This window comes from Apium graveolens, chromosome 8 (genome assembly GCF_009905375.1).
Source record: "Apium graveolens cultivar Ventura chromosome 8, ASM990537v1, whole genome shotgun sequence".
In the NCBI taxonomy this organism is placed as follows: Eukaryota; Viridiplantae; Streptophyta; class Magnoliopsida; order Apiales; family Apiaceae; genus Apium; species Apium graveolens.
In genome coordinates this window covers 17,944,517-17,959,746 of record NC_133654.1, presented here as the reverse complement: position 1 = coordinate 17,959,746, position 15,230 = coordinate 17,944,517, and the positions used below count along the sequence as shown (strand labels likewise).

At 33.7% G+C, this 15,230-nt stretch overlaps 1 protein-coding gene and 1 non-coding gene across 3 annotated transcripts; one reads left to right on the top strand and one right to left on the bottom strand.

Moving 5' to 3' along the window:
- Positions 1-527: 527 nt before the first annotated feature.
- Positions 528-634, top strand: LOC141681715 (small nucleolar RNA R71). The gene has a single exon (XR_012559141.1). It is a non-coding gene; the product is annotated as a small nucleolar RNA R71 (small nucleolar RNA).
- Positions 635-12,552: 11,918 nt separating this feature from the next.
- LOC141678351 (uncharacterized) lies at positions 12,553-14,219 on the bottom strand. Of its 2 annotated transcripts, XM_074484646.1 has the most exons (3): positions 13,984-14,219; positions 13,680-13,754; positions 12,553-13,593 (listed from the first exon to the last, which is right to left on the bottom strand). In XM_074484646.1, the coding sequence occupies exons 2-3, from the start codon at positions 13,729-13,731 to the stop codon at positions 12,776-12,778; spliced, it is 870 nt and encodes a 289-aa protein (XP_074340747.1). In that variant the 5' UTR covers positions 13,732-13,754; positions 13,984-14,219; the 3' UTR covers positions 12,553-12,775. The 2 variants fall into 2 exon arrangements, with proteins under 2 accessions (XP_074340747.1, XP_074340746.1); XM_074484645.1 differs by having other exon boundaries at positions 12,553-13,754; positions 13,984-14,215.
- Between the last annotated feature and the right edge of the window lie 1,011 nt (positions 14,220-15,230).

The following is a 15,230-nucleotide window of genomic DNA, read 5'->3' as shown; positions in this document are numbered from 1 at the left end:
GTTGTGGTTGCTGGAATCCAGGTGGGTTAAACTGTTTACTTACTCCTTGCTGATATGTTGGCTGAATAGCATTCTGATTATTCCCCCAGCTGAAATTTGGATGATTTCTGTTGTTAGGATGATAGGTCGCTGGCACAGGCTGCTGTTGTCGCTGATAATTATTCACATACTGAACAGATTCGTTGACAAGAGAACACTGATCCGTAGCATGAGAACCTGCACAAAGCTCACAAACCATAGCTATTTGATTAACTCCATACGTAGCCAAAGAATCAACCTTCATTGATAGTGCTTGGAGCTGGGCTGCAATAGCGGTGGCTGTATCAACTTCCAGAATACCTGCTACCTTGCCTGACGTCATCCTCTGAGTTGGGTTTTGATGCTCATTTGCAGCCATCGTCTCGATAAGATTATACGCCTCAGTATAGCTTTTAGCCCATAAGGCGCCTCCAGCTGCTGCATCGAGCATGGGCCGAGATTGGGCCCCCAAACCATTATAAAAACCAGTGATTACCATCCAATCCGGCATTCCATGATGTGTACATTTTCTCAATATTTCCTTGTAGCGTTCCCAAGCCTCGCACATAGATTCTGTAGGTTGCTGTGCAAATTGAGTAAGAGCACTCCTCATAGCAGCAGTCTTTGCCATTGGATAAAACTTCACCAGAAACTTTTGCGCAAGATCTTGCCACGTAGTGATTGACCCAGCTGGTTCAGAATGTAACCAGTCTTTAGCTTTATCCCTCAGTGAGAATGGGAAAAGCCTCAACTTGATAGCCTCATCAGTCACGCCATTATACTTAAAAGTGCTGCAGATCTCGACAAAATTCCTTATGTGCATGTTGGGGTCTTCAGTTGCCGCTCCTCCAAAAGAAACAGAATTCTGCACCATCTGAATAGTGCCCGGCTTGATTTCAAAGGTGTTAGCTTGAATAGCCGGATGAAGGATGCTTGACTGAATGTCATCAATTTTAGGCCGAGAAAAATCCATAAGAGCTGGATCAGCTTGAACAATACGATCTCCCATGTTTACTGGTTCTTTCTGCTCAGTTCCTGAATCCGAATCCTCAAAATCTAACTTCTCCGGAGTATCAAGAACTTCGTCTTTCTCCTCAGCTGTATCTAAGGTCCTCTTGCGAGCACGAGAACGAGTTTGCATAAATGCTTGCTAAAGTACCTGAAACACAATCGAAAAGAGTAATTAACTACGTCCTAATCACTGAGTCCTAATGACCAATGATGGTAAGTACATAAACTAAACAAATACGCCGAGTCCCCGACAGCGGCGCCAAAAACTTGTTAGGGCGAAAACATGCACTAATATTCACGCAAGTATACGCGTTCGCAAGTAATATAGAATACTTTCTAGTTCGTTCCCTCAGAGACTCAGACTAAGTTATTGTCTAATTAAACTCACTCACCAATGTATGATTACTTCTCAATGTTAAGATAATAACACTTAAAATTGTTGATTAAATATTAACTATAATTAACTACTTAATTAACACTTCAATTTATCAATAATAAAACACTCATGAGATCACAACTTCATTATTACTTCCTTCTATAGCCATTGTTATTACCTTTAGCATGTGACAGTGATGACATTAATCGAATAACACGAAACTGATAAAAGCCAACTTTCATTGTACTAATACCATTCTACCAAACATCCACAATTAAGATAGAAGTTGAATAGTCATCAATTATGTTGAGTTCCTATATGTCTACAGAAATTGACAACACAACGATTTAAGCACAAGTTATTCCTTTTGATTACATAGGGCAAATAAAACTGTTAGAATTACCCACTAATCAAGCACAACGTACATGAACCTATGCTAGCATGGCAAGTTCTAAATTTCAAGATCCACCGTCGCTTCACAAGAGATTAACACCCTATCTTATATGTTCGCGACGCACATAAGACGAATACGCACAACCAATACTAGATATCATGCAATCATCACACACTAAAGTATTAAACAATTAACTAAAGAATTCCATAATAAATCCGTTGCAACCCCATGATCACGATTAGCCCATAATAGAACTTATCGCTATCATGGGTTCATATGAAATCATGATAAACAACACCAGAAAATAATAACTAAACTAATTATATTAAAACAGAGTACGTCACAAGAGTAAATAAGTCAAAGCAAGAAAACTAGCATCCAACGTTACAACGAAACAAGAATCACAAGAATATATGCTTCCTCTTCGCTGCAGTGTGCTAAATCGGTCTTCTTCCTTATCTCCTTCGCTTCTTGCGCAAAACACAATCTAAAACATAATCTCCTTCTTATTCTCTATGAAAACGTCTCAAATCTACTTATATAATAGTCCCATAAAACTCAGATTAAATAGAAGTTGGAAGCCAAACAGAAGTAGAAGTCTAAAATAATTCATCTTTTTCCCCGACCCTGCGCGGCCGCTCAGCATTTCTGCGCGGGCGCGCAAGGCTGCTGCGCGGCCGCTCAGCATTGCTGCGCGGGCGCGCAGGACCCTACTGGAAAAATTACAGGTTTGCTCCGTTTCTTCGCCGTAATCTGCCCGTTCTTTTCCTCTCTCAATGGTGAACACATGCCAAGGCTTATTCTTGACGATTCCTCCTCCGAAATGCAACTAATACCCTGAAATGTATAAACACTAGAAAAACGCATCAAATACACAAAATACTTGATTTCAAGACACCAATTTAAGCCATTTTAAGACGATCTAAGTGGTATAAAATGCCACTTATCAGATGTCTGTTCTCATAGACATTTGTGTGGTGACACTATAGCTAGTATGTAGGTGCTTATTATAGAATAAGTTCACTGAACATGAGTCACACAGCTGAACAACTGATGGAGTTCACTCACGTGTCAGCAGTTGTTCACATAGTGATAGTTGTACAAGTATCCTTAGACTTGAGGTCATCATAGTCATCTTGTGTACACTGAACTATGCTTTGGTTTAGTTCTTAGTCTCCAGGGACAATTATAAGGGCTCTTCTGGGTATAGGAATTTGTACACGAAGATAGTGTATGATCAATAAAGGATCTACCCCTTCCAGTGAAGGAATAGAATGTTCAATGTTGATCCACTTATGCTAGTTCAGGAATCTCTGGCCAGAGTGAATGAAATTAGAAAGGAGTTTCTAATATACATTAAATAGAACTAAGCATAGTGAATGGGAAAGCAAATGATTAAATAAGATAGGCTTGACACAAGTTCCATGCCTTGTATTTAATCGTGACATTGCAGGGTAGAAGGAATTGATTGTACGGTAACTACTCACTAAATAGGTTCTTGGTATTCTAAGCAGTGAATTCGTATTATCCGGATAGTCGCGATATGCTGAGAAGTATCCCTCACGATGTAGAATAAATATGATTAATTTATTAATTAATCATATTTAATGAATTAGAGAATTTATATAAATAATGATAAAATAGTTTTATTATTATTTATTTCTACTACCGGCTTAATATTGAACCTACAGGGTCACACCATAAAAGAGAATGATTTAATGGTGAAGGAATTAATTAATAATGGCCGGTAATTATTTATTTATGAAATAAATAATTAATTAGCAGATTTAATAATTGATTAAATGAGATTTAATTAATTCTTAATATTATTAATTAAGAATTTAATTTTGGAAATTAAATTAAGTGAGAAAATTATTTTTCTAAAGTGTTTAGAAAAGGGATTAATGATTAAAAGGTGTTTTAATTTATTAGTTAATTGGTTAATAAGAATAATCAATTAAAGGGTTAATAATAATAATATTTTATGGTAAATTTTCAGCTGAAAATTTTGCCTAAAAATATACTATTATAAACCCTATTTGCCTCAACCCAAATAATTAACCATAATTCTAAAGTAGAACAAGAGGGAGACAACTAATTCTCTCAACCTCTTCCTCCTCCATCACATTGTACTCTTGGTGGGTACCGGTGGAGTGCTTCACACTTGAGGAGCAGCTGCTAGGGATTTCCGTTCATCGTTCTTGGATCGCTATTAAAGACCTCCATCTTTCCATTAACGTAAAGCTTCTTAAGGTAAACATACTGAACTACGAATTAAATATTATTTTTCGCATGAATCCTGCGGAGGGTTTCATTTTTTTTAAGATTTAAATTTATGTTTTCGTTGCGTTTATGTGCTAAAAACCCTTCAAAAGTAAGGCGGCATATTGCTCTACACTCTTTCAAACTTGCAAGAAAGGGTTAAGCAATGGCATGATTCGGCCCAAACCCTTAAACGGTATTCCTCTTCTTCGGGAAGGTGCAACTCCGGGTCTTCTTCCTCCACTTGGGGAGGTGCTTCGTTAAACTGTGCTAGTTCGTCGGTCCATTCACGAGCGATTACATCCAACTCGCTAAATATTGGTGACATACAATCCTCCAATTCAGAGTCCGAGTCCGAGAATGAGTTGCTAACGTGATATACCGACTCGTCATCCGAATTATTGCCCATTTCACCTATATATAATAAGAAATGTATGTTAGGAAAATGATGTAGACCTACTAAAACCAATATAAGTGTAGATCACGACAAAAGCTATATATAAGAGAGAGTTATATAAAATTTGAATTACAATTGTCCACTATGACTTTTTCTCAATTCTTCCATTTTCACTAAACATTTTCTAGCATCATGTCCCTCAATGTTACAATGTCCGCTTTTCCTTTTTTTCCTTGCAAGTTCCTCAACGGGACTTTTAATTCGGTGCTCTTTTTTCTACCATTTGGTTTTCGAAACAACGGGGTCAAGAATAGTTTCATACAACTTGTCTCCACTTTATTTAGTTATTTTGGTATCAAATTCACTTCCAACACCTTCCACCCCATCAACGGGCATTTTCTCAATGATTTCGGTCTCTCGATTAATAACTTTCACGGCACACTCATAGCGTTCCTTCGATGCCATGTAACTATGAATAAACCCCATAGTGAGCAAAGTCATATGATTAAATCTTTCCGTTTGAGTCAAATCATGGGATGGAGCATCATCTCCGGGGATGTGATATGGCAATACACCATCAAGTCTATTGGCATCCCTAGTCCACCTCCGTTTCACAAAATGTTTCGGTAATTCGGCCACACACCTCTTTGTCAACACGACAATAATATGACGACACGACATGCCCGAATGCTCAAATATTCTACATATGCAAGAACCCCTTAATGACAACTTGTTGAAAGTAACAAGGTTAGTGGTTCTCTTAGACTCAAGCATTAATGGTCGATAATATATATAATACGTATCATCCACATCTTCTAAGGAACGATCTCTATCCTTATCCACAAAATACTTTGCGGCCTCAACCAACTGGTCTTGAAATCTTTTAAATATCTCTTTGGTATAAATGGAAGCAACATGGTGCTCCAAGGCGGTCTTCATTTGCATGCAACGAATATTGTAAAATGTATTATAATCCTCTTATTTCTCACGCATGAATTTTATTTCTAAATTTTTTTGTGCACCCTCAACAAATTCTTTCAACCCCGTGCAAGACCCTACATAAGCATCGAAAAAGGCATTAATTCCTTCGCTTCTTGATGTTATTTTTTGACCCGCGGAAAAAATGTTACGTGTATAAGCATCGATCCACTTATGCTTCAAATTACACAAGCCTTACAACCATGTATTATCTTCCAACTTGTATTTCAAGATCAATGCTTTCCACCTATCCTAAAAAATTTCTTCGGTCAACGAGTGATATATGTAATTGTTGAAGTCACCTTTAAATTCTTATTTTGCATAGTAGGTTGAGAGCTTCTTAGGAAATTTGTTACTAATGTGCCACGAACACAACAAATGTGTCGTGTTCGATAGTTGAGATTGAATTTCCCCCGCCATGGCTTGATCTTGATCGGTGATAATAGCCAAGGGTGCTTTTCCTTCAACGGCCTCTAACCAAGTACCCAAAACCCATTCAAATGTAGTCTTCAATTCATCACGCATTAGTGTAAATCCAAAGAGAACCGATTGATAGTGATGATTCACCACAGTGAAATGCACAAACAACATAACATACCTATTTGTTCGATATGTTGTATCGAACGCAACCACATCACCAAAATTTTTGTAGGACAACAACGACCGAGGGTCAACCCATAAAAGGCACTTCAATCTTCCTTCTTCATCAATTAGAGTTTGAGTAAAAAAATTTCCTCCACTTTCCTCTTCTAACCGATGTAACAAATCCAATCCCGCTTGAGCATCATTCACACCCAAATTATTCTTTCAAAAATCATGCACGGAATTTCTCAAATGTTGGGCATGAAACCCTACTTGCTCCTCTCCTCCGTGCATTTTTCCAAATATATTCATTTATTGTCTAGGTGTGATACCCGAAACATGAAAACTCTTAATTAAATTCTTTTGGGCGGCAGTTACATGTCACTCCCTTTTAATCAAACTCATCTTAGATGGTGACACAACATCGTGATTGTGATTTAACTCCAAGGACGTTATCTCCTAATGCCTTGTATTTCGCCTATTAATCACATAAATCCTAAATTTACATCCACTTCTAGACACTTTATCTCTACGTCTTTTCTTCTTCACACTACCGGCACTTCCTATCAAAACTTCTTCATCCTCTACGAGTTTCTTATCGCGGTTTTCTCCCGCTAAATTAAAAACATAAGTACGGGCATATATTGATTTGTCTACACGCCTTTGTGTATTTGGATCTTAATTGGAAATCTATTTTTCAAAGCGTAAGCCCTAATTACATTTTCGACGGCTACTAAATTAGGGAAATTTTGGCTCAAGAAAGGAATTACAATATCTTCTTCTCCAACAACACTCTTATCCCTTGTCTCATTACTATCATTCATAAACTCACTATTTTTATGCAAATCTTCATTTTCAAACCTATGTTCACTAACAAAAACATCTTCATCACAATCATCAATAAGATTCACATAATCTACGTTATCATTACGCAAGCAACTACCACTAACATCAACAACTTCACTATTTAAAACATTATATGAATCACTTTATCACTTCTTTTCAAAACTTTTCTACCTTCAAACCGATAAAACATCTTATCCATGATTAAAACAAGAAAAAAAATAAGAAATTTAGCTTACAAAATGGAAATTAGCGAGTAAGGATGAACAAAAGTAATAAATCCCCCAAATTTGCTCTCCAAATTGAAAAAAGTTTCACAAAAAAGAAAGTGTGACCGTTTTAGGGTTTTAAACTGCAAGTATAGTCCATCCGCGCTTAATATCTGTGAAGTGGACAGACATTCCACACATAATATTCGTGTAAGCTCTACTTTCCGCAGAAAATAAGCGGGGAGCTGATGAATTTTTTTTAAATCCTGGTCGTTGGATTGTTGATCCAACAGTTAGGAAGTGATGTGTTCAATAACAATTCCGTGACACATGATTATCAGGGAACATGACCCTTTTAATATTAATCGAGATTTTTTTAAAAAAAATACTAAAATATTTGCCACCCCATAGGTTCCCCTCCCCTATCAAGAACTTTAGCTTAGTGATCAGCCATAATTTTACCTTAATTTAATCTGATTAGCTTAGTGAGTTAGATAACTACGCAACACAACTGAGTCAAATAACAATTGTACGATGTTTCACTACTGATATGGACTCTGCAGAGACATGTGATTATACAAATTACTCCCTCCTTTTCAATATAACCGTCCATTTTTAAAAAAATTACGTATATTAAGAAATTCTAATATTATTAAAAAAAAGTTTTAGTAATTATCATATTTAGTGCATTGACTACATTAATTACATCATTATTTATGTTAGAGAGTTAGTCTTGAAAATATAAATTAGTGATATAATAATTGTGTGTGGTGAAAAATTTATCTTGAAAGTATAAACTAAATTTTATAATTTGAATAGTGACGTTGAAAATGTAAATGGACAAATATTTTGAAACAATTTTTTTCCAAAAATGTACAGTTATTTTGAAATTGAGGTAGTATCTTGTAATGTCAACAAAGACGAGATCTCCAAGTCTAACATGACATTCTCTTCAACATTTATGTAATCTAGACAGAATAATTATTATCCAGTATCTAAGTAAAGAAACTAAAGATATATCATTGAACAACACAAGATACATTTTTATAGAAAATAGGGAGGGACATATAACAACACAAGACCGGAGTCAAACTCAAACAAACACCAGTATTGCAACTAAAATGAAAAATCTTCAAGAAAACCAGCAACCAGACCTATGTCCTTTAGCATATTGTAGATAATAAAGCTTAATCAGACATCTAAAATTAAGAAAGACAATCAAAGGGACACTAATACGTCTTGATTTTCATCCTCAGTCGAAAATTATTGCTACACTAATCAACTAATGTCGGAGTCGAAATCAAGCATTTTAATTTCATCAAATGAAAAATTCAAATCTTCAGGCCGACCTGGTTTAAGAAAATCAAATTTACTACTACCATCGAATGGTGTGGCATATGCATTATTTTATAGCTTTGAAGAGAACTCTGGAGGGTTCCTAGAGTGCACTATAATTTTAACATTTTCCTCCATGTGACAAAATTCACTCCCCCGAGCACTCTCTAGAACATGGTTTGGTTCTCCAATCTCTGCCACCCGTTTGCCCGAAGTCCTTTGTCTAACACCTCTATCTGTGCACTGTCCATTATCCGGTCCTCCTTTACCTGTCATACAACCTTTTGTTGATCCTTTGTCAGGGACTCTAGGTACAGTTGTACCTGCAACATTCAAAGCATTAAGTCTGTCGTTAGAAGCCTTCCACTTGACAATAGTCTTTGACACATCCGTGCGCCTGATTCCCAAACTGTTCTCGTGCTGCTTAATGGAGTAACTAATTCGAGAAGCAGAGCCTTCACCACTATTAACCATATCAAAGTTTTTGCACTTTTACATGAATCACAATTATTACGTAAATATACCAGGCAAAAGAACCTAAAGATAGTTACCATATGCAATTTGAGATACAAAGTACCTTTTAGAAGTTAACTTATGGAAAACTTAAGCATAGATACTATTTTCTTTCTAATGAAAAGTTACCGGGCCAACGACGCGACACTTTTCTAACAATTAAATGATCATGCCTGAGTTAGAGGAATTGATGGAATGGTTGACAAAACCGCCTAATTTTTAGAAATCAACTATATATGTTAAGAAAAACGCCAAATTTAAAGAGATGGACGTTATGTAAAGCGGATAATAACGAGAATATGTGTAGATCGTATATGGCTTTACGGGGAATATAAAGTTAGGTGACAGATACAGAAATATATAAAACACAAATATTTAGAGAATGAGAGCTAAAGTCTGTTTATACAGACACCACCACAAGTTTTACACACAATTGACTATATTTTCTTATCTGATAAACATTTTATTTATCTTGAGAGATTGACGAAATGTAAAGTTGATAATACTGAGATACAAATTGTGTACAGCAGAATATAGATAGTATGTAATAGAGTTGAATGGGATATATATATATAGGGTACCTATTCCTTTTCAATCTGATGTTATTTAAATTTTATTTAATATAATATTTCAGGGACGTCAAAAAATTTGTTTAAATCTAAACCCTTGAAATAATAATCTAAAATTTTTGAAATAGTATGTTAAATATGGGTTATATAAGAATTAGCACCTTATATATAGACCGAACAACAACTACATATGTGGAGTGCGGGTATATATAGATTGTATTAGTTTATTAGGAATATAAAACTCTTGACGGGTCAAACATTTTATTTATTAACTATGTGTTCGATTAAAATGTGTTATTAATAATTAATTTATAATCTCCATATAACCTAATAGCAATGAACGGTTAAATTTGAATTTATAAAGATGAAGATTAACGGTACTATAAATTTGAAAATATATAAAACCAACTTGATAATAATAGTAATCACATTTTGAAATTATTATTTAAAATAACAAATAAATAAATTAAAACATTGGCAAATCATTGAATATTACAAGTTTAAATGTATGATCACTTTATTTGATGATATTTTTTACTTATATTACAATTTGATATAAGTTTTTAAAATTATCTTTAATCTAATACTTTCTAAGAATATGTTGTCCCCTTATAAAATTACATTATTGTTTTAGTTTTATGTAACTATATAAAAGAAATATAATAACTTTATGTAATTTGTTGTCTTATTCATTCAATAAATTACATAAAATTAAAAAACTAGATAATATTTTCTACTAAAATATCTTTTTGCTAGTTTTTTGAATCCTTGATATTTTATAATATCAATCAATATCTACAGTCATAAAAAAAAGTGTCATTTCATTAAAAAACTTAATACATTCCTATCGTTTAGATTTACACAACAACACTACTAAAAAAATATATTAATGATGTTGTACACTAAAGTGTTAGATTTTTCTATTACACAAAATCAAGTTTAGGTTTACACAATAACACTACTAAAAAAAATACACTAATGATATTGTACACTAAAGTGATAGATTTTTTCTATTACACAAAATCAAATTTAAATAACATTTAGAAGACCATGTTTTCTCAGATAATAGCATACAAAAACGTTTATACACTTGCTATTAAAAATGTATATAAAATGTATATGCATTTCTTAAGTTTTAAGAAATTTACCCCAAGCCCCGAAGAAGTCCAAGGAGGTCTAGACATATCCTTTTGTCTCTTGACTCCTGTTGTTGTGATGAGACATTCATAGCAGCTAAGGTTCTTTCACCTTAAGAGCTAAGGTTTTTTCACCTTCATCACACATAATAACATATACTCCATAAGGTAAAAAACAGTGATCTATGATACCTGAATGTCTACCACCTGTCTCTCAATATGACACTAAATTATAGTTGTGCTCCCTGGAAATGGAGGAAACTACTCTAGAAATAAGCAAGTGCATAACATATCTATATGGCTAAGATTTCCAATGTCTTTGGTGTTTATTTCACCAGGTTATTATAAATTTTCACAATAAAATACTATCATTAGAAACAAAAACTTTATAATTGACTCCAATCCACCAGGACCACACTCACAAACTTCTATGTTTACATTTCCTTATTTGATAGATTTTAAAATGGGGCTGCATCTAGCTCCATAGTTTTAAAAATGGATAAAAATAATTAATATAAGTATTAGTTTTATTAATGCTTAGATTTTTATAATGAGCAATATAAATGAATGGAGAAATTTTATATTCTTTTTTTTTAACTCACTTCAAAAATAGGATGAAATGAATTAAATGTGATTAATTAAAAAGCATTTAATATTACAAATATGCCTTATTACTTAGATTAAAACTTTATATATTTGTAACTTGTATGTGGAACGGGAAACATGTTAATTAATAAAACTAATTTCATTCTACAATTTCTTAAACTAGGAGCGAAAGAGCAAGACAATTAGTTTTCTTATCAAATTAGCTTTTAGATATTTTTGGAGAATTAATCGTCTTAATATAAAAATATACAAATTTATTTACTCTATTATAATATAGTATAAATAGATAAATAAATATTGTGAAAACTGGACCTGAGATTGTCCTCAGACAAGTTACTAGAGGTTATTACATTTTATAGTGTAATATTTAATATAAACACTACCCCTTATTTACTACCCCTTATTTACAAAAATACTCATATACTACACTTAATTTTCTTTTAATCTCAGGTATGTCTCCTGATATCATTCTCAAGGCCAACAATCTCATTAATATTCATACACTTAGTATTATTTAAAAGTGCTATTGAAAATTCTCTGTTTGAAAGTGCGTGCAGTAAGAAAAAGTGCTGATGAAAAAAGTGATGTAACAAAATTAGATAATTGTTTGGAAATTTTTCTTAATTAATGTGAGATATAATATATAAAAATAATAATTTTGAGAAGGTTTGATGTTAAACTAATAGTTATTGCCTGCAAAATCTAAAAACAGTTTTTTTTAAGTACGGTAAACATGCTTGCTAACGCAACTTTTCTGAACTGCCTTCAGTTTAGGTAGGCTCCCTCAGGGTCTTTATCCATTAAATTTTTTTTTTTTACTTACATTATATTTATTTACTAACTATTTATATCCATCAATCTACTTTTCACCCCTCCGTTTTTATCCATCAATCCACTTTTTATTTGCCTCTCGTCATTGTACCCTTTCATCCAGTTGCTTCCGTTTTGCTTTCCGCGTGTCCGGTCCCCTAACTCCCACCGATCACCTCTCTGTAAACATAGGGGACACATGATAAAGGAAAGAATATAGAAAAGGAAAGATTTGAGGAAAAACATATACGCTTTTCCCCACAAAAATAACCACAGTTCCTTATGGACACCAAAATAAAAGAAGATATTCCACCTGTCTAGAAACACCACCTATCAATATGCAATCCCAACGTGACATATTTCAACTTGAGTAATGCTAGATAACCCAAAAATTGTATCAAAATAGTTATAAAATGATGTGTCATGACATATGTTAAAATATAATTCGTGGGTTATTACAAAAAAAAGTTACCATTTATAAAAATATGAGAAATTTTTTTGTAACAAGGTGCCTCTAACATTTTTCTTTCAACTTTTATGTAATCGAGTCAACATAACTATCCTACTTCCAAGTTAAGAAAATGAAGACATTTCATTGACCACAACATTTTTATAGAAAAGAGAGAGATATATATCAAGGCTTCATCAGACATCTAAGAAAGACAGCCAAAATGCTAGCGCCTAGCAGTACATAAGATTATCATCCTCCACCAACGTCATTTCTACATTAATCAACTCAGTTCAGCCCCTCCATGTTGGAGTCCAAATCATCGAGCATCGGAATTTCATCAATTGAAAAATCCAAGTCTTCTGGCCGGCCTGGTTCAAGAAATTCAAATTCACTAGTACCACCAAGTGCAGTGGCATTTGCGTTATTTTCTAGCTGTGGAGAGAACTCTGGAGGGTTCCTAGAGTACATTACGTTTTCAACATTTTCTTCTTTGTGACAAAATTCACTTCCCCATTCACCCTGATCTAAAACATGATCGAGGCCGGAGTCAAAAATATCCATAATCTCCTCTATACCTGATATATTTAATTCTTGATCTTCATCTATGTTCTCGTCTTTGGTGGTCACAAGCCCTTTCAATACCTCTATTGGATCATCCACCGGCTCTTCTTTCACGACAGCCTCGTTTGTCACAAATGGCATACTAGTGTCTAATATTGATGGACACTCGTCCCAGACATATTTTTTAATATTTGAACCATCAAATATGGACCTCCAGTCTTCTCTGGTAGTGTACGGATTACCTGATGAAAATGAAATAGAAGATTGGTCTGATGAATTATATCGTGGCAGGTTGAGTCGTGCACAAGTTCCATACATAGCACTTGCAGCTTCATCATAGGCACTAGCAGCTTCTTGAGGAGTCTCATATGTACCAAGCCAGAGCCTTTTACCCTGGTTTGGTTCTCGAATCTCTGCCACCCATTTACCCCAAGTCCTTTGTCTAACACCTCTATATGTGTAGTGTCCATTTTCCGGTCCTCCTTTACCTGTCATACAACCTTTTGTTGATCCTTTGGCAGGGACTCTAGGTACGTGTGTGCCTGCACCATTCAAAGCATTAAGTTCGTCATTAGAAGCCTTCCACTTGGCAATAGTCTTTGACACATCCGTGCGCCTGATTCCCAACCTGTTCTCCAGCTGCTTAATGGAGTAACGAATTCGAGAAGACGAGCCTTCATCACTATTAGCCATATCAAAGTTTCTGCAAATATTCATGACTTACAATTAATACATAAACTGTACAAGGGAAAAGAACATAAAGATTAATTGCCATGTGCAATTTGAGATACCTATATAGTACCTTTTAGAAGTTAACATATAAAACAACTCAAGCAATGAAAAGTTACTAGCCATTGACTATAGTCTCTACATGACCGTTCATTAACATTACCAGTGCAGATATAATAAAGATTTATAGTAATAGAACATACCTTTCAAATATCCTTAGATTGTGTCACTTTCCTAACAATATAATGATTTTCTAACAATATAATGATTCACACCAGAGTTAGGAATTGAGAGGTTAACAAAGCCACCTGAGTTTGGGAAATTAATGAAATGATTCAAAAACTGCATAACAGGGGATTGACCCCAATGTAAAGTTGCCTATACTCACAACAGAATGGGGATTGAGGGAATGTAAAGATGGAGATGATGAGGCTTATATAGACAGCATAACACAGATAGAGAGATAGAGAGGTCGGTTTAAATAGACACGTCATTTTCTTACCGGAGAAGCATTTCATTTGTTCCCGACCACTTTCTTATCGGTGAAACATTTTGTTCAACGTCATTAGTTCATTTATACATTTATATTAAGACATTTATTAATTATAAGTAAATTTAATAATCTCAAAATAACCTAATAGTAATAATTTTAATTTAAAAATATAAAAAAGTTACAATATTAATAAATTATATATGTTATATAAATTAAGAAGTATATTAAACCAACAAGCAAGGTTAGAAATAGTGTAGATGGGCTAGACCCAAGTGGTTGTAATGGGCTAGGACTATCTATCAATTTATAGAAGTAGGTTTACCAATGGTGTGATATCACAACTAAGCAATGTTAGTCAAACTTGTAAAAAAAAAGAGTATTTAAATTCTAATATTGGCAAATCATTTGATAGCACATTGTTAGATATCATAAATAAGTTTCCTAATGATCAATTTATTTGATGATATTTTTGCTTATATAGCAATTTGATATGTATGAAATTGAATATTGCATGTCTCAAATTTTAAATAACTAATAGCACGTGAGTACTATTATATGCTGTTATATCGTTGAAGAACAATTTCATGCCCTAAATAGTACCAAAACTCAAATGAAGGTGTGATTTAATTTATGTACTATTAAATCCTAGGTGAATGTATGTTGTGTTTATTTTCCATCATATGTGCATAAATCATTTTATAAAAATAATTAAAATTGAGTTATTAAGTTCTCAAATTACATTTCCTAAAAGAAAAATATTAGTATGTTACCTTTTTCATCTAATCATTTCCGAGAATATGTTTGTCAACAAATAAAGGTACACATAATTTGCTTTATTTTTATACAATTACCGAAATAGTTTAAATATAATAACATTTTTTAAATTTGGTATCGGTCTGCATCTAGTAATTAAAGGAATAAATGATTATTCAAGGTATTATAAATTAAATAATTATT